Genomic DNA, 23,609 nt, shown 5'->3' with positions numbered 1-23,609 from the left:
GCATCAGCTACTTTCCAAATAACCTTAAACTTGAATTTTCTCAGCAATGGGAAAAAAAAAAAAAAAACTATCAATATGCTTGAACAAATTATTACAAAAAATCAATTACAAATTCAGAGACAGTTTTTACCATTTTGGTCAATAACATAGGTATGTATGAAGTTTAAAATCCTCTGAAAAGATGCACAAAGCACATGGAGTGCAAAATAGATTGTTTAATACACAGTAAATTAATTATACCAGTTGACAATTCCAGAAGACATTGAAAAAAATAAAAAATATATATTTCCATTGGTTCATTTTTCTCTGTCTTTTTAGGTTTGCTATAATCAGATAAAGCTTGTGTACAGACAACATATTGCATTTCATAATTATGTACCATACTACCTTAGTTTATTTGTACATGATCTGGTTTCTTTTTAACACTGTGTACACTGTTAATCTTGACAACAAACACATCACAAACAATAAGCAATACACAGACATGTATCAGAAGATAATGTGGAGACATACGTTAGCACTGATATCAAAACACTGGAATGTAAGCCGCCGTAAACTAAACAGAATGTACACAGGCTAGTTTGCAGTTGTGAATGGTCCCATCTAAAGAATGTTAATATTGTTATTTGGATCTTGTGGCCTTTATTAATCAATGACACCCCACTGTCTTCTGTTGAGGACTTTGAGATACCCTGAGCAGCATTGTCATAAATTGCTGTACCCATGAAAGAAGAGTATTTCTGTAAATCCAGACAAACATGTAAATCCATGTTTGTCTGGCTGGCATAAAAGTGAGCATTGTGAGGAACTGGAGGGTGGAGTTTCAGCTGTGTCACAGTATGTTGATGGAGCAAATGCTATCTAAATGGGCAGGATTTGGCAGTATTCCAACTACTCGTGACAGTGCAGAAGACAAAGACCATACAAGCTTGATTTGGACAAGCCTAGCTCTTGTAAACCAAATCTGAGAATTTTAAGTGCATGACTCAGCAGTCTAAGAGACTCTCTGTAGCACAGTGCTATTCTGCTGGGTCAAGGCCATCAGTTACCATCATGGCCCCAGTGCCTTGGGAGAGGACTGTAGGAATGCATTCTCAACTGTTGCTTCAGGTGATTGCTCATTCAAATGATTAGATGGAGATCCACATCTGTTTTATGCTTGTGGATTAAAGGGAATGAAGTGTGGATAACACATGCAATTTTGACACAAGCTGGGAACTGATCAACCCCAGCTTGCCTGATGGCTGATGTTGAGAGATCCAAAACATCCAGTGAGCTTAAATTAAATTTATATGTCAAAGTGTATCATGATCATGGCAATTGAATTTCTATGATCATAATATGAATAGGCAAGTTAATTTGACCAATGTCATCTAGGAATATGTTGGAGATGGGACGAGAGGTTCCTGTTCAACAGGTATGAACATGGGGTTCTTGAGGCCACAGTGAAATGCAATGCCAACAGCAGACTCCAAGCAATCATGACAATTGTTGTCAGCCATCCTGACACAAGGTTTGATATGGCAGAGAAGCAAGTGACAAGAACATCCTATTTGATAAAACACAGCTAAGATCGTCTATTGAAAGCAGGGGCCCTAAAAGGCCCCTGAAACTGCTCCTTAACCATATGAGAGTAAGAGAGAGGTACAAAGTTCTATGGTATCCTGAGCACTCATCACACTCCTCAGGACAGAACGGCATAGGTGGATGGGGGAGAGAGTGTAAGGACCCACACTGCCTGCAAATCTGTTTGAGTTCATTAACAGCTCAAAATCAAACATCAAAACCAGGAGAGCTACTGCACTGCTGCAAGACTACATAATCAAGCTCTGATCCAAAATCAGAGTACCCCATGTCAGGTGTAAAAGCAGTAAGCCTGACAGAGGACTGTGAGAGTGATTTATAGAATACGAGGGTTAAGATAGCCACAGAAGGGATGCTCATTGAAAGCGTCAGGATCTTTAACGGAACAATGGAATAATATGACCACTAGTAGCAACCAGGAGAGCTATAACATCAGACTATTGTATCTCCTCCACTAGAAGTCTCACATTACCTAGCTAATACCTTTAGCCATTTAGCTACCTGCAACACTCTTACACAGGACTAAGTGAGCACCATTCATAATCCCTGGGGATGAGGAAAATTTCCTTCAAAATAAAGTACAGGCAGAACACTGGCTTTTGAAAGCTTGAATTTTTGGTGCAATACTGAGCCCCACATATATATTATGGTAATTTTGGACTCTAGTCAATATAAATATTAGTGATTGCACCACTAAAAAAGGGAACCCATGAAAAAGTTATTTGTTGAGCATATATTTTACAGCATTGTTGTCCAGAACAAACTTAGGGGGATACCCCAATGCCAGGCACATGTGTGGTGCATGGTCTCTGCTGTTATGCTTTGTGAAAATGTGGAAGGAGAGTCACACTGAGCAAATGAGGGTTCTTTCTGCTTCTCTAATAAGAAACAACATTCTGAACATCACCCTCTTTCGACATTTTTACAGTATTGTTGTCCAACACCTGACATGTAGTCCATCAGCTGGACATAGATATGCTTCAACCCAGCAAAATCAAAGTGTGTGGTGTTGAAAGCTGTATCAGCATATAGGTTGGACAATGTGATGGGTTACACTTAGTGGCTTTCAAACAATACGTTTTGACAGGAACCAAGATGAAGACAGAGCCAACTGTTCTATAAGGAAATATGAGCTGGGGTTGCACAGGTTACTACAAAATGCAGTAAAGGGACCAATCTTTTGGTCTTAACTGTGACAGGCAAGTCTTAGTGTATCAAGTGTCATTTCTCAAAAAGTCTTAAATGTCTTGATACCTTTACCTCTCAGGTCTTAGGAGTGGAACCCCAGAACACATCCTCAGCTGCTGGCAGAAAAATATTAGCAAGACCATATTATTAGCACCACAACCAGATGCTGCAGGTTGCAGAGGACACTATCTCCAACCAGCAATGTATGTTTGTCAAAGGTGAGAAGCAAAAGCTTGAGTTGAGAGTCAGTTGGCAAAACAGAACAGCTGAAGACTTGGAACTGATGATTGACCTGAAGTGGAGGCTACAATTCAAAGAAACACTTTCTCAACCGTGCTTATACGAGAAATTGTGCTGCTTTCTGAAAAATCCAGAAAGATGGCCATGCTTTGGCACACTGCTCCCCAGAAGCAATGGGTGGAGGAGGCTGAAGACAGGATAAGCACAAAGAATGAGGACTTGGTCAATGAGCACTAGAGAAGTTGAAAGAAGTTGAGTAGCACAGTATGTGCAAATCAAGCTGGACTGCAGTTGGTACACAGGTAGTCTGACCAACAATCTCTCACACAACATAAGCAAGAGTACAAGGAGAGCCATTAAGCCTGTGGAGTTGCTGCACAGGGGTCCTCACAATGGCTATGGGAAAGAAAAGCATGAACCACACATGCTATTTGGACACAAGCCACAATGAATAATCCTTACTTGGTCATCATGGTAGCACTAGTGATGTTTAAATACTCAACACATCCAGTAATTCCAGATATTATTACTGACAATATATCTAAGGGTATCCCAAAGTGTAAGTGTCACCATACTGATAATTCTAACAAAATCAGCCTAGCAGAACAACAATGCATTTAATAATCTGGCTGCTGTATCCCTGAAAAAATAGCTACAAATTTAAGGCAAAATAAACAATATCCTGAAGCAGTTTAAACAAGGTACATTCACTAGGTGAACAATAATGCTTATAAATAAATTTACTGGCAATGATTTTATTGCCTGAAAGTGGGAGCAATTAGAAACAAATTGTTATGTATCTATATTAAAATCATCAGTCATAATTTTAATGGGCAGTTTCCTCTTCAGTGCTTAACAAATGCTGTATTTCACCAACAATGGTCTCTTTCCCTTGAAATACATGAATATTATGAGATTTTGTCACTACTTTGTTAATAGTATAGCACATAGAATCAATGATAATTCAAGAGCAGCGTGCTGGATCATTTGTTTTCGATGAGTGTCTGCACTTTGTGGACCAAGTCTCGGGCCATCATCAGAACCTGTGGGACGTTGTGTCGCTCTGCCATTTCTGAGAAGAGAATTTAAAAAGCGTTGTTGCTTAAAGTGGTAAGTTGCTTTGTAGATATATAAAAATATATTACTTTTATGGACAAAAAGTGATAAGAATATTAATATAGATCAGAGAAATAAGCAACCTGAAGAAGAACATGTAAACCTTTAATTTTTTTTGTTGTAAACGTAATATTGAATAAAGTATCTCAAAAAGAGAACTGAATCTGTACAATACGTCTCAACAATACATGCTGTGTATATATATCAGATTTACTTACTTCGTCACCACACAAAGATCATCTTTAGTGGTTCACTTTGCTAAAGTCATTATTAAATTATAGTATTTGTTTGATGTAATTATGAATACACTAAGGCAATTGGCAATTGTTATTTTTCACAATTTCCATGATATTGTCACACTGTCACTCATAGCCTTACCGTTGAAGAACTTGATGATGTCAGTGAAGTCCATATTATTCTCTAGGATGATATCTCTATACATCTCGACAAGTGCCAGAGCAATGAAGAGCACGAAGTGATCAGAGGAGGTATATTTGGCCGCCCAAATGGTTTCCCACACAGAAAACACGTCATCATACACCATCTCTGTATTGAAAACGGGAATAAACCAGATTACAAATCACATTATATGTAATACTCTACTAGGCAGAATCATTATTAAAGGAGCAGTAAGTGATTTTTTTTTAGACTTTTAAAAACATTTTTTTTTTTTTTTTTTTTTTAGATGTTTAGATAATCTTTGGATTAAAGGAATAATCAGTAATATGGACCTTTTCGTAACATCTAGTGGCAACCAGTAAAACTACAACATCAAATAACTGCACTCCTCCAAATGTCAACAGAAGAGTATTCCTTACTGGTCAACTCAGACATCTAGCAGGCAAAGCTGTAGCTATGGCTAATAAACATTAGCTACCTAGTTAGCCACTTAGGTATTTGCAGCAAAGTTGCGCAGGTCCAACTGAGCGCCATGCATAATCCCTGAAGAGCACTTCTACAGGATGGAAATTTAATTTTCTCTACAGTCTTGCTTGCTTGATAGCATTATTTTGATGACTGGCTACCAACCTAATTGAGCCAACACAAACCAGCCAGCTGTTTGTCAGTGCCACCTGTTATAAGGTAAACTCTTTCAGAATGCACTTGCTGTGTATTCACCCTGTTCTGTCATCCTGCTGACTTCCAAGAATAGTGTCATACTGGCTGTCTTCAGTTAGCGTAGTTAGAGGAAAATCTACATTTTCAAGGAAAATCGCTTATTGCTCCTTTAAAAGACCATTTGAGCAATTTTGTGGGTTGACCCAATATGGTTAGTGATCATCACCAAGTGCAGATGTCACTGTGATGTACTGCACATGCCACTACCTCTTTTGAAGTCCAGTAAAAACCACCGGTAACAGAAGTAGAAGTGGGTATAGTCTCCATTCTGCTGCATCAGTTCAAATAACTCAGAATCCAAGATCTAGTAAATGCAAGAAAAACAAAGTGGCATCATCATTACCCTACAGCCCATGCATGCAAGCATGCGCACACGTGTGTGTGTATCACAGTAGAGGAACATGCAACATGTGATGTCATTAAAGTGTGTGTATGTCTTTGTGTCTGTGTGTTATACCTGGATTAGAGAGCGCATATTGGCAAAGTGAGAGTCCATAGCACCTCCATGAGGAAAATTCTGATTCATTCTCTTCATCAACTCAGTGAAACAGCTGAATGCCATGACCTCTGGGAGGACCATATAAATACCAAATTACACATGAAGCTAGTTATGTGTAAGAAAGCTATGCATATAATAATATAATGTCATTTAAAAGCCATCCACTCACCATCATCCAGAATAACCAGCAATGGAGCCAAGAGATCACACATGCCCTGGACATAACCAGTTTCCAGATGCTGCCACACGTAACTATAGAGGAAATCACATCTTTGCCATTGTGTTGCTTTCTTATAACACAATTAGATTTAGCAAGATTTAGCAGATTTACACATTTATTTCAACACTAACTACCTCCTTGAGTTGAGTAAAACTGTGACCAATGTCAAAACTTTTTACCTGCACATGATGTTACGGAGCTTCTCCAGATTAGAAGGTGTGAAATACCAATATGTTCTGTCACACCGTCTGACATCCTTATCAATACGATGCAAGTTGATTAAGTACATGTCCAGTTGTTCTTGCTACAAAAACAACAGCAATTTTATTAGGACATGTATATCGTAGAAAAAAATGTGTATTTACAGTTTTTCATTTGTTTTGCTTACAGAATATGATTGCTCCTCTGAGGAAAATTGAGAGGATTCACCATGTTTGGCATCTCCTCCCACCTCTATGGATGCTTGTCTTGAGAGCACGTTCTCCATCTCAGGCTCCTCTTCAGAACAGCCCAGGTCTGTTCCCTCAGGGCTGGTGTTAGAGGCTGTGTCCAGATGGTGATCTAGGGCAAGGTCCTCTGATCCAACCTTCTTTGTCAAGGCCAAGGAGATAGAGGGTGCAGCAAGGCCTGCCAAAGGCCTGTATCTACTGTCCTCAGAGCTCAAACATGTTATCCCTGTAGGAATGTCCTCCATTTCCAAGGCAGAAGGTGAGTCGTCCGAGTCTCCTGTGTCCGGAGAATGCTTTGAGTGTGATGATAAGGAAATGCTTCCCCTTGATGCTGACTGGAGAGCGTTAAGTACCTGTCTGACAGGTGAATTTGAACCAGGTTTCTCATATGGAATTTCTGCAGATTTGTCTTTTTTGCTTTCAGTCAATTCAAAAACCACTGCCTCAATGTCTCTCCTTTCTGGCTCAGCGGCACAGGGCATGATAACTTGCAAGGGGATGTTGTCGGAACATTTTTCAACTTTTTCAGAAGTCTCTGGCATTTTCTCAGTGGATGGACAAATATATTTTTCTGTTGTAGGCAGACATAATGATTCCAGTTCCAGATCTTTGCTCTTGTGTGCTTGAATAGTCAAGGTCTGGCCAAGTGGGGGTGCTTGATAGTATTCATTGTAAACTTCTTTTTCTAGCCTTAGAACATTAGTGTTCTCTGGGGCTGTCCTCAAAGGGGTATTTGCATCTACTGCATTCAAGACCTTTGATAGCTCATGTGTAGTAACTTTCTTTTCTTCCTGTTCAGCATTTCTCAAAGAATGCATGGCTTCTCTGTCAGCACACTGAACTTCAGACGTCTGCCATGCCTCTCTGTTTTCTGAAATCTCAGAGCCTTCAACCACTTCACTGTCTGATTCCTTGGACTTTTCTGTCACTGAAACGCTGTCCTTGGATACTGGCTGTGTTATGTCCTCTGGCTGTGTTATGTCTGTTTCACAGACAGTTCTCATTGGCTGTGATCCTGGTTTAGTCTCCTCACCGTAGCCTTCTCCTGACAGCCCTGGTGTTTCTGCTGACAGCTGAGAGACTGTAAATCCAAGGGCTGAATCAGATGCAGCAGGGTTGTTGTCAGAACCTGGGTGCTGATCTGACAGACCTGGGGAAGAGATGTTGTAAGAGGGAGGCTGTGGAGAGTCTAGGGTGCCAGTTGGGTTTTCTTTAACTGCGCTACCAGGGTCCACTTCACCTTCCTCAGGCCTAGGCTCAGACTCAATCTGATCCACCGCCTCAACTGATTCAAATGCCTGATAACCAAACAAAAATGATGAACATACATTTTCTGTATCCAGTAGTTAAAAGGTAGTAGAGATCATTATTGTTGTAAAACTCAGGAAGAAATGAGAATCTACCTGTGTGCTACTGCTGGAATCATTTTGTGAGTGGGCACTCTGATGCTCCGAGCTGCTACTTAGAGAGGACTGTGGGGGTGGGGGGGCACACATCAAACAGGAGACCAACAACCAACATATTCTCATTCCCAGATTGTCAAATACTGTAGCTTGGTGGCATCGCTTTCATGTCTGATTCTGATGCCAAAGGCACCTTTACATGTCAGAATGACATACATTGGGCTTTCTCGCTTTTATCACGTGTGGCAAGGTTAGGTTTATGCAACAAAACCACAGGGTTAGGGTTAGGCAAAGGTTAGGTTTAGGCAACAAAACGGTAACTGGACATGCTCTCTGTCACAAAAGAAAGGTCTCACTGAAAAAGGGAATTGATTTCAGGTCTCATCAGTTAAGGTCCTGTGGCTTACACACCTGCCATCCATCCCCAACCACCTCCCTTCATGGACTTTTTCGGTCTTTATACTACGTCACCATCCCCCTCGTCTGATACTGACGCCAAAGGGAGCCTTTGGCATCTATTACTGATGCAAAAGGCACAAAGGTGCAGTATTTGGCGCCCTGTGAATGAGAATGGGCTGCAAAAAACACTTCTGTCATGAAGCATGTTGCTTTGCAATTTTCTCACAATAGTTTTCTCTGCTGTATATTTCTGTTGTATTGATACTGGCATGATGCAGAGTATTTTCACATTCTGAAATCATCGGCTAAAAGGGGGAACTTACGTCTGTACTGATGGTGGAGTCTCTCTGCACTGGTCCTCGTTCCACACTGGCCCCTGACGAACATCTAGCAAGGGCCTCAGCATGTTTCTCTCGCTCCCTCTGACGGACAATGGCCTCACAACCCTGCCACTCCCTCATTGTCTGTTCATAAATGGTCCGCATCTGCTCATCTATCTAAAAACAGATACCTTATGTACACTGAACGTGTAACATACTCATGCTTCAAATGACACGCAATGAGAGACATTAACTATTGGCCAGCATATGGTATGTACCTCCAGCCTGCATTTCTCAGTCATAGTGAAGTGGTAATGTCCCAACAGGAAGGGCCAGACCTCTTTGCGTAGTGTAGGGGCCACACCACCAAAATACACAAGCCTGTGAATCTCATTTTCCTCATAAGCCTAGAAGAGAGAAATTTCAAGTCACAGTAACAGATCCAGGTTGTCATACAGTTGTAGTTACACACACACACACACACACACACACACACACACACACACACACACACACACACACACCAAAACCTTTTGAATTTGAGTCGCTACTGTTTAGACTTTCTGTTCATGTGTGTATCTTACAGAGCAGTCCTGGATGAAACTGGCCCAGACCTCCATAGAGAGTCCTCCCCGGGCATCATGAGGCACATCAGCATCAACTATAGTGGGCTTGACCAGAGCAGAAAGGTGGGTACGAACTGTAGACAGATGACGGCAGTATGCTAGCCCTAAAGAGGAAAGAAAAGTTTTCACACTGATTGTTGCATTATGTTATTACCTGATTGATCTACCAGAAGTGTCATTTCACCAAAGAACCTTCAACTTCGATAAACCAATTCTTAAATCAAATTTTTAATCAGAAGTTGAATCACAGGTATTTGTACTCACATCCATAGAAAGCACGGGAAATTATCTGATACTTCATGGTGTCACAAAGGAGCTTTAAGGGAGCCCTAAAAGAGTAAAACAAGGGTGTTATTTCTATGGCAGATGCCTCTTGGGCCTGCTGGAGGTGCTAGAGGAAAGGTCATGGAGTCACCAAAGCTGACAAGCAGTATGTTCACATGCACACTAATTTTCCACTATTCCACTGTCCACGACAATATTGTGGATTTGAAAAGTCATATTCTGTTTGGCTATTCCTAATTAGGCCTTTTTCCGAAATTGGCATTTTCAGATAAAGACACATGGGAAATGCCGTTATTATTCAGGTTTAGTGGACATTCTTTGTACATGTATATGGCACATTCAGAATATTTGTCTCAATCAGGGTTTTTACCGCAGTTTACAACACATGGCTGCCTGTGTGTTGTAAACAAACCAACTATGCGACAGTTTGCAAGGCTGGGGTAGAGGTGCATTAACAAAAGAAAAGCCCACATTTCTGGTGGGAAGGAGAAACACACCTACTTTTAAAGATTATGAGTGTCTTGGATATCGGCAGGTTTTGAGATCTGCACAAATATTGCAAAGCCAAGTTTTTCAATAAGGTGCTTGAACGAATGAAAGAAGGAGGCTGTGTTCGTACGGTCCACCAAATTGGAGTCACCAGAGGAAGGTCATGGGATCACCAGCATGGCCAGGTTTCATATTCAAGCCAGCATCAAACTTTATCAAACTTTATTTATATAGCGTCGAATCACAACAGAAGTTATCTCATGACGCGTTACAGGTAGAGCAGGTAAAGACCACGCTCTACAAATTATAGTAGAAAACAAGAAACCCAACAGATAATGTGGTACCATATTGGTACCACATTTCATGACAATGCAAAACTGTTTGATATATTCATGTGCAATGTTAACAATTTGACCTATTGCTAGGGAAGGTCATAGGTTCACCAAAATGGAAGACAGATTTCATTCTCTAGCCAAATGAATATTGCCACAACATTTTATTGTAATCCATCTCATAGATTTGGATATGTGTCCCTCTAGACCAAGCTGCTGGGCCCCGGGCCCCTGCTTTCCAGAAGGGCAAAATCTAGAATTGGGCACGTTCTGAGGGAAATACTTGCCTGTCTTGATTGCAGCCATTAGGCAAAGAGCCATCAGACGAGCCATTCTGTGAGCAAGAGGAACAAGAAGACTTTCTGGGGGTGGGCTGCCACATGTTCACTCCCTGGTCCATCAGCTCTGGAGCCACTGCACACCACAACAACCACTATTATCCTCTTCACTGTCGCTGCCATTATTGTCCTTATTATCACTACCATCATCATCATCATCATCATCATCATCATCATCATCAACCCGAGTATGTAAAAACAATATGAAATTTCAGCAAAGCACAATCTAAAAATGTGTCTGTGTGTAAACAATAAGCAAATGTTCAACTTAAAAAAACATGGAAAATAACAAACCAAGTCAGACGATGGAGATGTGGTAGACAAGTTATATCCATGCAAAGTCTCCTTATTGTTGACAGGGCTATAATGTGAAATGGGCACACAGGGACTAGATAGGCAAGAAAAAATGGGAATGTGATAATTAAGCGGAAATAAATTAATTAGTGAGAAATAAAATCAATGTACTGTCTTAAGAGCATCGTGCTTTTCATGATACTATCACAGATCTACTACATATGGACAGAGAGGCAGAGCAGGAAGATTAGAGGGACATACCAAATTCCATGTGATTGCCAGGAAAGAGGATCCGAAAGACATAATCTGTGGCTTCATCCTCCTCCTTATCTGACACAGAATCACATGATCCCTGTGGACTCCTTTTCCGCAGTTTGGGGAAAACCTTTCCCTGTGAATATAGAAATAATGCACTCAGGTGCTTGTATGGTCTGCCATATACTGACAGGACCACAAAAAACATACAAACTGCGATATCTTAGCATAGGTATACCACAAGGAATCATACTCCGATATCTCGATATTGATGAGGTTAACTGCACCCATGAAAAGGGAGACATTATTGCCCACCTTCTAAACATGGAAGCTTTTTGGATTCGTATGCTTGACTTATGGGACTTAAGGGACACTTATGGGACACCTGTGGTTGGACTGTCAGCATGTCTGTCTCGTGCTTGTTTCCATTTGTTCAAACCACCATGAATATTGACAGCATGGCAGGTCAGTGATGGGGGATGATATTCAATGCATGACTACTTGCTACATATATTGCAAGTTGCTGGAAAGTCTCAGTTTGGATGGGCTTCTCATGCCCTACAGGCAACCTGCTTAAAAGAGGCAAAAGCCATTTGTGGTCTTGACTGACAGGGTCAGTCAGAGGGAGATACGGACAGAGGAGGGGAGATATGAAACCTGTATCTACAAGATTAGACCACTATGTCTAGTGGACTGTTGTAACCTAAAATAGTAAATTTCAATTTCAATTTTTATTTATTTATATAGCCCAGGATCACAAATTACAAATTCGTCTCAAAGGGCTGCAATACATATAATACAATTAACTGACAATTAATAACAAAATTAGAATAATGTGTTATTGTCACTCCCCAATGAAATTAACTTGATATATAGCACAGTAATGGCTATCTCCAAAGTGCCTAAAAGTATTAAGCGCTTGTACATTCCAGTGTGGGTAGTCAGATGGGAACCAAACCCTTACAATGCCAGGATCATGTGAGGTGATTTTTTTCTCTGTAGTAAGTGCAGTGTTTCCAGGGCTGAAGGCTGCACATATTCTCAGGCCACAATTACTAACACAGAGGATCTCTCAGAAGCATGCACACTGGGCTTTCTCATTCAAACACTGCGTGCCAATGCAGTGAGACCAGCCCTGCTCAGACCCAAATCATCTACCACACATGCACAAACTGGCTTGTGCACATAACAGCTATGTTTCAAAGAAAAAAAATCAAAGATACATTATTAAATATATTTTTCTGTGGGCATGTTAATCAGAGGCAAGGATGCTTATATGTGCATTGCATGACCATCTGGTGGGCCAAGCAGCACTGTCCTCTGGTGCTGAGATGCTATGGGTCCCACAGGAAGGTCTTCATTACTAGGATCTTAAATGAAGAGAGGCCATACCCAGTTTTGCATCTACGTTTTGAGTTCAATTCATATTCCAGTGGTACAAAGTTACCTTTCTTTAACCAGCATTCATTACATTTGAGCTTGGTTTCACTCAGTGCTGAGGGGTGTTGATTGATCATCAGTTCAGTGATGGGATAAGCCTTGACTGAGAGTGATACTATGTTCAAAAGGATCATTTTCATGTTGAGTCTACTCTCTGCACATATGGAATACAGGCGATGTGTGTAGAGTGGGCAGTAAGACACATCAGATTGTTTTTGGCAGGTACCAGAAGGTCTTCAATATTTATGCTTTGTGGTAACAAGCAGACATTTTATCAGCTGGACAGCCCAGAGGGAATAGGACAAGACTGGGGCTAAATGAGACATGCCGTCCTATAGCTAACCTTGGTTGTTACAGGAAACGGAAGTTGGTAAAGGACATAATTTATTGGACATCAAGGTGGACTAGGCAGCACAGCAGGGCACATACCCTAGAAAGGGATATTGAATATAAGTCCTAACCCAGGGGTAGGAAGGTTTTCATTCTAACTAAAAACTACCAGCTCATTTCACTGAATAGTTCCTCTTCTCTGCTTTGAAGTGAGGTGATCAGTGAAATCAGCCGGTGTAGTTTTTGGTTGGAATGAAAACCTGCAGACTCTTGGCACTCCATGATACATGGTTGCCTACACCTGACCTGACCTAAAAGAGAATCAATATATGACTAAGTCAGACTGGGATCGAGTTCTAACAGATTCTAAAGACAGGGAACTAATTTGTACAGTGCCTACTTTAGCATGGGTGGAAACAGAGCCCAAAAGGTGCAATTCAGTGGCCCTAATTATCCCTTAGACAAGAGGGAGATGTTCCAGGACAAGTCCAACAGGACTGTGAAGGTGTTGGTCTTAGTGTAGGTGACACACATGGAAAAAGACTTTAGAAAAGAGCAAATTAAGGAAAGTACAGTATTAATAGGAGGAACCAGCAGTGGAAAAAGGCAGTTTCTCAAGCTAAGCAGGGAAACTCAGTGGTCTACAAAGCAGAGCTATGACAACACCCTGACCAGTGGTGAGGTGAGATCCTAAACCTATCCTGGGTTCAGCCACAGCAATGCCAAGTTTTCTAAAAGTCTTTCGCAAGGATAATTTACCTTGGTGGCATAACAAACTGCTGAAAGCCTTGGTAGCCACAATTGAAATTAACAGAAATGATTTATCTGTTATTATTCATCTGTGAAAAACAACCCTATACATCAACTTGATTTCGCACGTGAAAGTCACGAAACAAATATTATTGAGCTGGCACATTGTCTAAGTGTAGTCGCAACATCACAAAACTGCAAATTGAGCATAGCCTAGTGCATTATGACTGATTAGTTAAGACTGGGTGAAAAGGTGTTGTTTTTTTTTTTTTTTTAGGACAGGTGCTGTAGAGGTTCATGCCTGAGAAATGAAATGATAATCATGCTTTCAACCAAGCCCTTCCCCTGTAGGTTTGGGATAATTACATCAGTTCCTACGTATGGGTAAATGCAGCTTCTAGCACAAGTTGGAAAACACAGGTCGAGCGCAAGACATAAAGCTCTGTAGACATGTCAGTAGTTTGCCCAATGCTTCACTTTACTAAAAATGTCATTTATTATTTGTTGATCATGCTGACCTTTCCTCTCTGAGACCATAACGGTGGGTCCAGCTGTCCATGAGGTAGCAGGCCCGTCTCCAGGCATGTGAGAAACTGGAGCAGGTGGCCTCCTTTAGGGAAATGAAGAGGAGGCCTCTGGATCCCATCCTGGCTCACCAAAACTACTGTGCCACCACTATTCACTAGGGAGATTAACACAATGGCAACAAGGTAACTGACTGTTAACACTAAAGTTACACATGTGGAGTCACACTTATGAGCCCATCAAAACATGGTACATGGATGAGAGGAGTACCCATGTCAGTTTAGCTGATAAAGAAAGTACATTATGTATGATGTTAGAAAAATAAGGGAGATTACTGCACCTTGCTGATGACAGTGGAGATAGACAATCTCCTCCAGGCGAATAGTCATAGCATAGTCCCAATAAACACTGAGAAATGAGTGAATAAGAGCCACTGCAGTGAGCTGTCTAAAAATGATTCATTTGTAGACATTATTGTTTTCTTGTTTTATTACAGAGCATTCTATTAGTCTTACCTTTTCTCAGAATCTAGCTCTCCAACATTGCCATTCATCAGCTGATTGGGTGTCCATTTCAAAGTCATGAGATCTGCAGTTTGATGTAGAGAGAGGTAGCCTGGGATAGCTTCCATGTCATCTCTCTGCAGACAAAAGTAATCATATCACTTCTTAATGCAGTGCTATATGGGTCAACAGCTGAATAAATATAACTGTGAAGTCAGCAGCAATACCACAACAAGGTCTCCACAAGGAATACCACTGATTCTTCAAACCAAAAATAAAAATAAAAAAGACAAATACCGGCTGCACCAGGACGTTGTTCTTGCCAAACAGAAGTGTAGCTCTAGAGTTTTGATGGAGAGATTCGACATATTCCCTTGCCCACATGAGAGGCCGATCATCTATACTACCACTGGACTGTCTCTTCTGAATCTAATACAAAGTCAAGATGACATCAAATCAGTCACTTAACGGTTAGACTTGATACAACAACCTGTAGTAGGTATATATAACAACAATATAACAACAATTTTATCTTCAATCTAACCAGGGCAGGCCGTCTGGAGGGAGAGTCCTGGCGACAGTGGCCACTGTGGATGCGGTGCCGCTGTACCAGCTCATCAGCAGAGGGATCTGTCCAGAAATGGTCTGCAGTCTTAACTTTGGTGTATTCCAAAGCACAAGGGCCAACTGTAAAGTAAGGATAAAACAACATCATTGTGAAAAGGATTGCAGATTAACTGATTAGCAGTAAATCTACTGCTCAGTACGACAGCATTTATATGGATGATCTTCCCCTTTAACAATATCAAAAACATATAGCATCAAAATGACACATTTAGCTCTTCTCTTTCACACAAAGAATCAGTGGTTTGGTTTGTAAATCACAACTGTCTTTTGACATTTATAATTTTATTTAGCTCTCCCTCATGTAGTGCAATACTAAAGGTATTGGTACATCACATTTCATTTTGGTAGAACTGATACAATGCAGTTGGCTTGTCAAAAGATTTACACTTAGCAGAGGAAAACTGCTATCTACAGAAACTCACTTTCTGCCTATTATTTGTTACATGACACTATATTTTCTCCAACTGAATGAGAGCAAAAGTGATGTCCTTTTTGGCTCTATTATCACCATGAAATTCATTGCAAATTGCTTGGGCCAGTTGTCAATCCATGGTAAACCTAACTCCATGAATCTTGGTGTTTTTTTTTTTTTTTGTTCCTGCACTCATGTGTGACAAACAAGTTGATGCAGTGGTAAAAAAAAATCCACTTAGAATCATTTCAAAATCAAGTTCTTCCTCTCCATCAAGATCAGGAGGAACTAGATTATTGCAAGGTTTTTTCAAGGTGAGAACTTTGTATCCTAATGGCACAATGTGTTTATTTCTCTCTGTTCTTCTCTGGGCTATTCTCTTCTTTACATTTTAAGTTTAAGGCCTTTTGGAGTGTAATGTAATATCACTTGTCAATTATCTAAGCCACAGAATGACAAGAAGTAACCACAACCCTGGCATAACTAGGCTCTGTGATGTTTCATCTTCTCATACTATGAGAAGATGACTCACTTTGCACAGAAACAAAAAATATGCATATTGGCTGTCACTAAAGCTATAAGGAGCACCTCGAAGCAAAATGGACACAGATGGAACCAGCTATTAAGTTGCAATGCATTTCAAGTCTGTCACTCTTCCATCCATTGCTTATCAGTACCTAACAGAGATGCAAGGATTGGCCCATCCACAGGATCCATCAGCATGGCCTCCTTCTCATAGAAAGAACTGCAGGATTATACATAAAAGAAAATCTGATTATTTCCAAGCATAAAGAAGTCACTTATTGATCTACTACTTAATGTATTACCTGCAGTTCTCTACCAAATACAGGACAATCTTGTCCAGAAGCTTCTCCGTCAGTGCAGTTCGGATCCACAGGTGTTTCAAAGCCTGAGGTGGGAGGTTAGCCAACTTGGACTGCCGAGAGCGGTCATTATTCACCGGAGAATTGTTCTGCTTGCTGAGGTAGAAGATAAGAATCATGACTCATCAGACATCAGTGGATTGGACAACACAGTACAGCATTAGAGTAGATTGGACAGTAAAGGACAGGACATGACAGAACATAAAAAAAACAGGACTTGGTAATGAAGGCCACTATAGTGCAGACAAGTGAAATACAAAGGGAGAAGAGAATGTAGAATCCTTGAAAATGATTTTGTATGGTATTGCAGGTCATACAGGTAGAAGTTAACATCTAACCTGTTTTCGAGAAGCTGTTCCAGCTCCTGGACCTTCTGGCAGAGCTCCTCAGCAGGCACAAAGCTTTTCCCCACCTTCATGAAGAGCGCTGCTATCTTATTACTGCACAACAGGCCTGCAGCACGACGCTTCAGGCCATGCAGTATGCACGCTTCCACTACAGCTGCACGTGGATGCATGCACCCACACCCACACACACACACACACACACACACACACATAGTTTTACTCCATGTTTGGTTTTGTTTTAATTTAGTTTTTGATCATTTTTAATCTTCTGCGCTTTACATACTCCAATCTACTGGACAGCTACTTTACAAATAGAAACAAGAAACTGTCTTTTGCCCAATAAGGAGACCTCAAGTCATTTTGCAGGATGTGCAGAGTAGCAGAGAATAGAAAGGTGAAAGGGGGTGAAAGGCAAGCACAGGTGGCTCTTGGCAGGACTGGAAATAGACTGAAATCTGCAAAACACTGTCTGTTGCTAGGATATCAAGGATGCAATTTACATAGGCTTCACATCTGATTAGTATCAACATTGCGTGGTGTTAGTCTAGTTTAGTGCACATTCATCTGTCTATCTTATTAATTATCGATGGACACAACCTGTGGCTAAAACACAATGAATTGGTTTTCCATGGCCCGAACACTCTAAAGTTCTGTTTCTTAGCACTCTTAGCATACAGAGGCGAGAGCGTGAGGCAACAAGGCTTGACATTTGAATTCCATAGGATGAGGCCAGCTGTCATTTTGCACTGCAACATACCCACTGCCATACCAGGATTTTGATCACCTTGCCCAAGGAATGGTAGACTGATACACAAAAACACTTACCGCAGAAAGATATGATGTGGCTGCTGTCGGCATGCACAAACTTTCTTGTCACTGCCTCCTCCATAATTTGTTTTACCTAAGAGACAAAGACATATAGTGCAGGATTAATCTGTCTGACAGTTACAGAAAGTGACAGACTTGTTTTGGTCATGGTGATAATGTTGCTGATAACAGGATAATGAGGTTTCACTGCACAGACCAGGGTGGAGAGTGATAAGTATTTCAGTTGCACATACAACCTCTTGTTTTGTCTTCAGCTTTACATGAGCGGTCTGTGGTAGTGTTTAGCCTAGATATTTTTTTTTTTTTTCAGATTTTGCCATGACCCACAAGCACCCTTGAGTCACTTGGGCCCCTTTCCATCCTTTCTGTGTCCTACAAATTGGAAATGAACAAAGAAAAGAATCATCCAAAAGCCCTGAAATAGCGCACGCAGGCAGTTTTATGATTTCAAGCCTGATACTCAGCCATTCTGTTTTTTATTTTGTATTTATTTACTTTAAAAAAAAAAAAAAATTAGGATAATCATGAAAAAGAGATGATTCTATGACTGCACATTAAGGCCATTGTTAAAGAAATTACAGAAGGTTACAAAGTGCTTTACAAAGATAAGAAAGTTGTTTTAATTAATCAATTATTATTATTATTATTATTATTTTGCCATATGAAGTTTTCATGGGAGGTGTTCCTTATTCTTGGTTAAATTGCAGGAATTCATGAAGAACATGATATGAAGGGGAAGAGATTAGCCAAGGTGACTGGTTGACAAGTTTGGGGAAATTTCTTCAAACACAAAAAATATATGCAAACAACTAGAAAGTGACCAGTTGTGTAGATTAGGAAATTAGGAATTAGGAAACTAGTTTTAGGGGTATCATATCTGTTTGTATATCACAATTGCAAACACAATTAAGAATTTCTCAGTTTGGGATCAATAAAGTAAATCTATCTATCTATCTATCTATCTATCTATCTATCTATCTATCTATCTATCTATCTATCTATCTGCAGTTTGTGTGTGTGTGTGCGTGCGTGTGTGTTTGTGTGGGTTGGAGGGTTGGTGGGGATGCTGCAAAGTAAGAATGCTTTCATTGTGTCAATAGTTTATTTTTATCAGTTAACAAAATGCAAAGTGAGTTAACAGAAGAGAAATTTAAATCAAATCAGTATTTGGTGTGACCACCCTTTGCTCTCAAAACAGCATCAATTCTTCTAGGTACTCTTGCACACAGTTTTTGAAGGAACTTGGCAGGGAGGTTGTTCCAAACATCTTGGAGAACTAACCGTAGATCTTCTCTGGATGTAGCTTGGCTCACATGCTTCTGTCTCTGTCTCTTCATGTAATGCCAGACAGACTCGATGATGATGAGATCAGGGCTCTGTGGGGGCCACACCATCACTTCCAGGACTCCTCGTTCTTCTTACCGCTGAAGATAGTTCTTAATGACATTGGCTGTGTGTTTGAGGTCGTTGACCTGCTGCAGAATAAATTTAGAGCCAGTCAGACGCCTCCCTGATGGTAGTGCATGATGGAGAAGTATCTGCCTGTGTTTCTCAGCATCGAGGACACCATTAATCCTGACCAAATCCCCAACTCCACTTGCTGAAATGCAGCCCCAAACCTCCACCATGCTTCACTGTTGCCTGCAGTCATTCATTGTTGTACCACTCTCCAGCCCTTCAGCGAACAAACTGCCTCTGCTACAGCCAAATATTTCACATTTGGACTCATCAGTCCAAAGCACCTGCTGCCATTTTTCTGCACCCCAGTTCCTAGTTGAGTCGCTTGGCCTTGTTTCCACATTGGAAGTATGGCTTTGTAGCCACAATTCTTCTGGCCAGACTTGTCCAAACAGTGGATGGGTGTACCTGAGTCCCACTGGTTTCTGCCAGTTCTGAGCTGATGGCACTGTTGGACATCCTGCATGATGTGTCTTTCCGTGACCAACCACTGTGTCTACAGTCCTTAACGTTGCCCGTTTCTTTGTGCTTGCTTTGAAATCTTTTCCTGGGAGACACCTTGCTGATGCACTGTAACTACCTTGTGTCTTGTTGCTGTGCTCAGTCTTGCCATGGTGTATGACTTGTGTCATGAAACTGTCACACACCACAACCTCATCTTTGTAGCAGAGTTTGGCTGTTCATCATTATCACCTGTTTGGTGTAAATGGCTGATCATACACCTGACTGTAATCCTCCAAAATCCCTCCAAAATCCTTTGTGCAAGAGTACTAGAAGAATTGATGCTGTTTTGAAGGAAAGTGTGGTCACACCAAATATCGATTTGATGTAGATTTCTCTTCTGGTCCTTGACTTTGCATTTTGTTAATTGTCAAAAATAAACTATTAACACTTCTATTTTTGAAAGAATTCTTACTTTGCAGCATCTTTTCATATCTGCCTAGAAACATTTGCACAATACTGTATATATGTGTGTGTGTGTGTGTGTGTGTGTGTGTAGATACTGTACATACCTACATACATATACATAAGTGTATGTGTGTGTGTATATATTCCTCAGTCAATCTATCTACATGGATAGATAGATAGATAGATAGATAATCATATTGTCATAATCATAATCATATATACTGTATTTACAATTGCTAATTAGTCCCTTAGCTAATAGCTTAGTATCATCACTCATTGAATCCAAATGATTTAAGTTTATTTGGTTGATTTACGGAGTAATGTTCTCTTCCTATTATGTTACCAGAGTATCTGAGATATAATTATTTTTCTTAGTTACTGTTTGTATATTGTGAATATTTTTCCCTTAGCCTAATTACAATTTACAAGGCATAAGTAATATACAGCATGTAAAGCAACCATATTAGACATTTCAAAGCTTGCTTAATAATATAACTTTGATTAAACTCAATCATTAATGGATATACTTTGTGTAAATGTCAGACCATTCATATTAATACACCACAAAGCCATTGTCTAACTTATCTATACTGAAATGCAGCGTGCAGTGTGTTTCTCAATGTGGAACCAGAACTGACTGTGTCATGTAGCAGGTAAAATGTGGCCATCACACAGCTGAGGATGCTGCGAGCAGGGCTTGAACACTGACTAGATAATAATATGTCACAGTGTTGGCAGGCCTGCAGGAAGCAGAATGTTTAACAGAAATGTGAAGAGGAATATTGATAAAACAATCTGTTTAACCAGATGATGTGCTAATAATAGAAGAGGTGCAGTGCTCAGTTTGAGCTAGAGTTGAAGTTTGAGCCAATAACATAACATAATGTCATAATATTGTGGTTTATGAGCATGTTGCTGAAAGTTGCAGGATTAAAATTAAAAAATAAAACTGAATAAAATATTATGAAGGGATGGAGTGTATTTTATCTCTACCTCTCTCTCTCTCTCTCTCTCTCTCTCTTGCAGAGTAATAAAATACATGGCTTTATTCTCTATAGATAGATAGATCTATAGATAGGTGTGTGTGTGTGTGTGTGTGTGTGTGAGTGTGTACTTGTATGCTTGTGTTTAAGTTATTATGTCATGGATTAATGTCTCATGATTTTGTTTTATCATGCATAAATTAGATATCAATAAATTGCGAAATGTGAATTTTGTTTCTTCCACTCAAAATTCACAGTTGGAGTGGCAGCAAGCAATTTCAAAAGTTGTCATGTTATTAAAACAAGTACTGTTGATTGTCTGATTGACTGATTGATTGATTGATTGATTGATTTTATTTGACACTTTCATTTTAAAAAGCACCCACTGACTGTACCAGGGCTGAGAGTGCTTACATAAAAGGAAAAGTCAGGATAACACAAAGAAGCCATAAGTCTTATTGCCATTGTGGTCTCTGTGAGGATGAGGAGAGTTCAGGCGACGGGTCAAGCTGACACAGTCATAACAATAACACAATACAGTGCAATCCAATCATCACCTGTGTCTACACAGACATTAAGCACATTAATATATATATATATATATATATATATATATATATATATATATATATATATATATACACATACATACATACACACACACACACACACACACACACACACATATATATATATATATATATATATATATATATATGCAGCTGGGGTGGCAAGGCCTTTTTTCAGAGTGGCAGCCTACAGTCCGTGCCCCCCCACCCTACATCCGCCATTGCACTTTGCACTAGCCAAGCCCCTCCCTGCTGCAGGATCTGGTAGCAATCATGGATGTTTCACTTGCAGTGAGTCACAGGTGACTGAGAGCATGAAAAATGTAAAGGTGGAAGTCCCCAATCCACTCGGCGATGAATAAAATATCCCGTTTAGCCTCCCACTTCCCCTGGGGAATCACTGAACAGTTACCTGGAAACGTCTTAGGCATGCTTTCTTGGATTTCTTTGTGGATCCCCGAAATTTATAATAAAACAACTGTCCTTTATTTGGACTTGGATTTTTGCAATTAGGCTAACACTATTAGAATTCCATCTTATATGCTTATGCACCAGAAGCACCGTAACTTCTCCATTGTCGATCGTGATTGAGAGGGGCAGTTGTCATTATGTTGTGACGATTGTCACTTTGATTTGCTCCAAAAGGAGGAGAAGGAGGGGGAAGAGGAGGAGGTGGAGGAAGAGGAGCGAGAGAGAGAGAGAGAGAGAGAGAGAGAGAGAGAGAGAGAGAGAGAGATCAACAAGAAAAGGTATTTTGCATTAATCGATAATCTACAAATAAATCGGCAACTCTTTCCTGACATTCGTCATCACCACCACCACCACCAGCATCATCATTAGCATCATCATCACCATCATCACCACCGTATTCGTAGTCGTCATCGTCATCACCTTACGCCAGTCTAACAGCACTATTTACAGCCTGCTGCAGCGCAGTTTTGCACCTTGTGGCACATCACTGAAGAAGCCTGGTTTAGTTTCCAATGCACAAATACACAAATAATCCGTGTGTCAAGCAGATGAGAGCGATGCCCAAACAGTGGCCACATTAGCAGAATCAAAACTAACGAGCAATGCACAAACCAACTGTAACCAACCTCTTTCTTCACATTGCGCAGCAGTCTCTGACGCGTCTCGGCCTCTGTCACACAAGAAAAAACACAATGAATATATTGATCATATGCTACATCTGAAATGAATTAGAATATGCTAAGAATAAGCTAAATAACAGCGTTGTCGTACCTCCCATTGCCCCAGGTAGGATACAGCTGACAACGAGGGGAGCTGGTTTTTGACGGATGTCCTCAAAGCAGTAGGCTATAGGATGCTCTGGGTGCAGGCGGTGAGGCTCCGGACTGTAGGCTGTATTCTCAGCGACTAAACTAAACCTATCTGCTACCTCTCCATGGACCAACACCCCTTTAAAGTAACAGTAACCTAGACAGTGAGCCACCCCCCACCAAACCCTCACCCACGGTCCACACACACCCTGACTCCATAAAACAGACTTGAAAGTAGGCTACATTTTCTACATACTTATATTTACTTCATCAAGGTTTATTGGCTGTTCGAGAATTTCTGCTGTCTTCCTGCTGTTCAAATCTCGTCAAGTCAAAAGGTTTGTTTGTATGGCCACTGATCAAAATTCAAAAGGGCTTCTCAGTGCCCACATCATGACATGATAGGCTACATGAGAGCAGCACTCATCAGTCTTAGACCCTCAATGACAACAATTGAGGAAAAACTCATAAGGAAACAATGGAACAAAATTTACATTTGCAATGGGTGCCAAGAGCGACAACAAACAAAGATTAGGTATCATGAAACAAAACAACAACCAATAAATAAAGAAAGAAAATACACAGTGCAAAGCTTGGCTTAACATCCA

General features: G+C 40.4%; 1 protein-coding gene across 1 annotated transcript; it reads right to left on the bottom strand.

Moving 5' to 3' along the window:
- Positions 1 to 259: 259 nt before the first annotated feature.
- sgsm1b (small G protein signaling modulator 1b) lies at positions 260 to 23,030 on the bottom strand. The gene is made up of 25 exons (XM_030066087.1): positions 22,964 to 23,030; positions 22,819 to 22,862; positions 17,800 to 17,875; positions 16,966 to 17,128; positions 16,571 to 16,723; positions 16,421 to 16,488; positions 15,249 to 15,391; positions 15,002 to 15,133; positions 14,717 to 14,841; positions 14,542 to 14,609; positions 14,195 to 14,358; positions 11,163 to 11,292; positions 10,557 to 10,683; positions 9,428 to 9,492; positions 9,122 to 9,267; positions 8,816 to 8,944; positions 8,541 to 8,714; positions 7,819 to 7,887; positions 6,355 to 7,713; positions 6,146 to 6,270; positions 5,916 to 5,998; positions 5,705 to 5,814; positions 5,455 to 5,551; positions 4,507 to 4,674; positions 260 to 4,084 (listed from the first exon to the last, which is right to left on the bottom strand). Exons 1-25 carry the CDS (start codon positions 22,968 to 22,970, stop codon positions 3,996 to 3,998), a joined length of 4,014 nt encoding a protein of 1,337 aa, XP_029921947.1. The 5' UTR covers positions 22,971 to 23,030; the 3' UTR covers positions 260 to 3,995.
- Between the last annotated feature and the right edge of the window lie 579 nt (positions 23,031 to 23,609).

This window comes from Myripristis murdjan, chromosome 12 (assembly GCF_902150065.1).
Source record: "Myripristis murdjan chromosome 12, fMyrMur1.1, whole genome shotgun sequence".
NCBI classification, from domain to species: Eukaryota; Metazoa; Chordata; class Actinopteri; order Holocentriformes; family Holocentridae; genus Myripristis; species Myripristis murdjan.
Note: the sequence above shows the minus strand (reverse complement) of the source record. Positions and strands in the feature narration are given on the sequence as shown.

Coding starts and splice junctions, on each gene's coding strand:
- sgsm1b (XM_030066087.1), bottom strand. Junction 17,129..17,799: donor CCACATCATATCTTTCTGCG/GTAAGTGTTTTT, acceptor ATCCACGTGCAG/CTGTAGTGGAAGCGTGCATA. Junction 16,489..16,570: donor TATTTGGTAGAGAACTGCAG/GTAATACATTAA, acceptor ATAATCCTGCAG/TTCTTTCTATGAGAAGGAGG.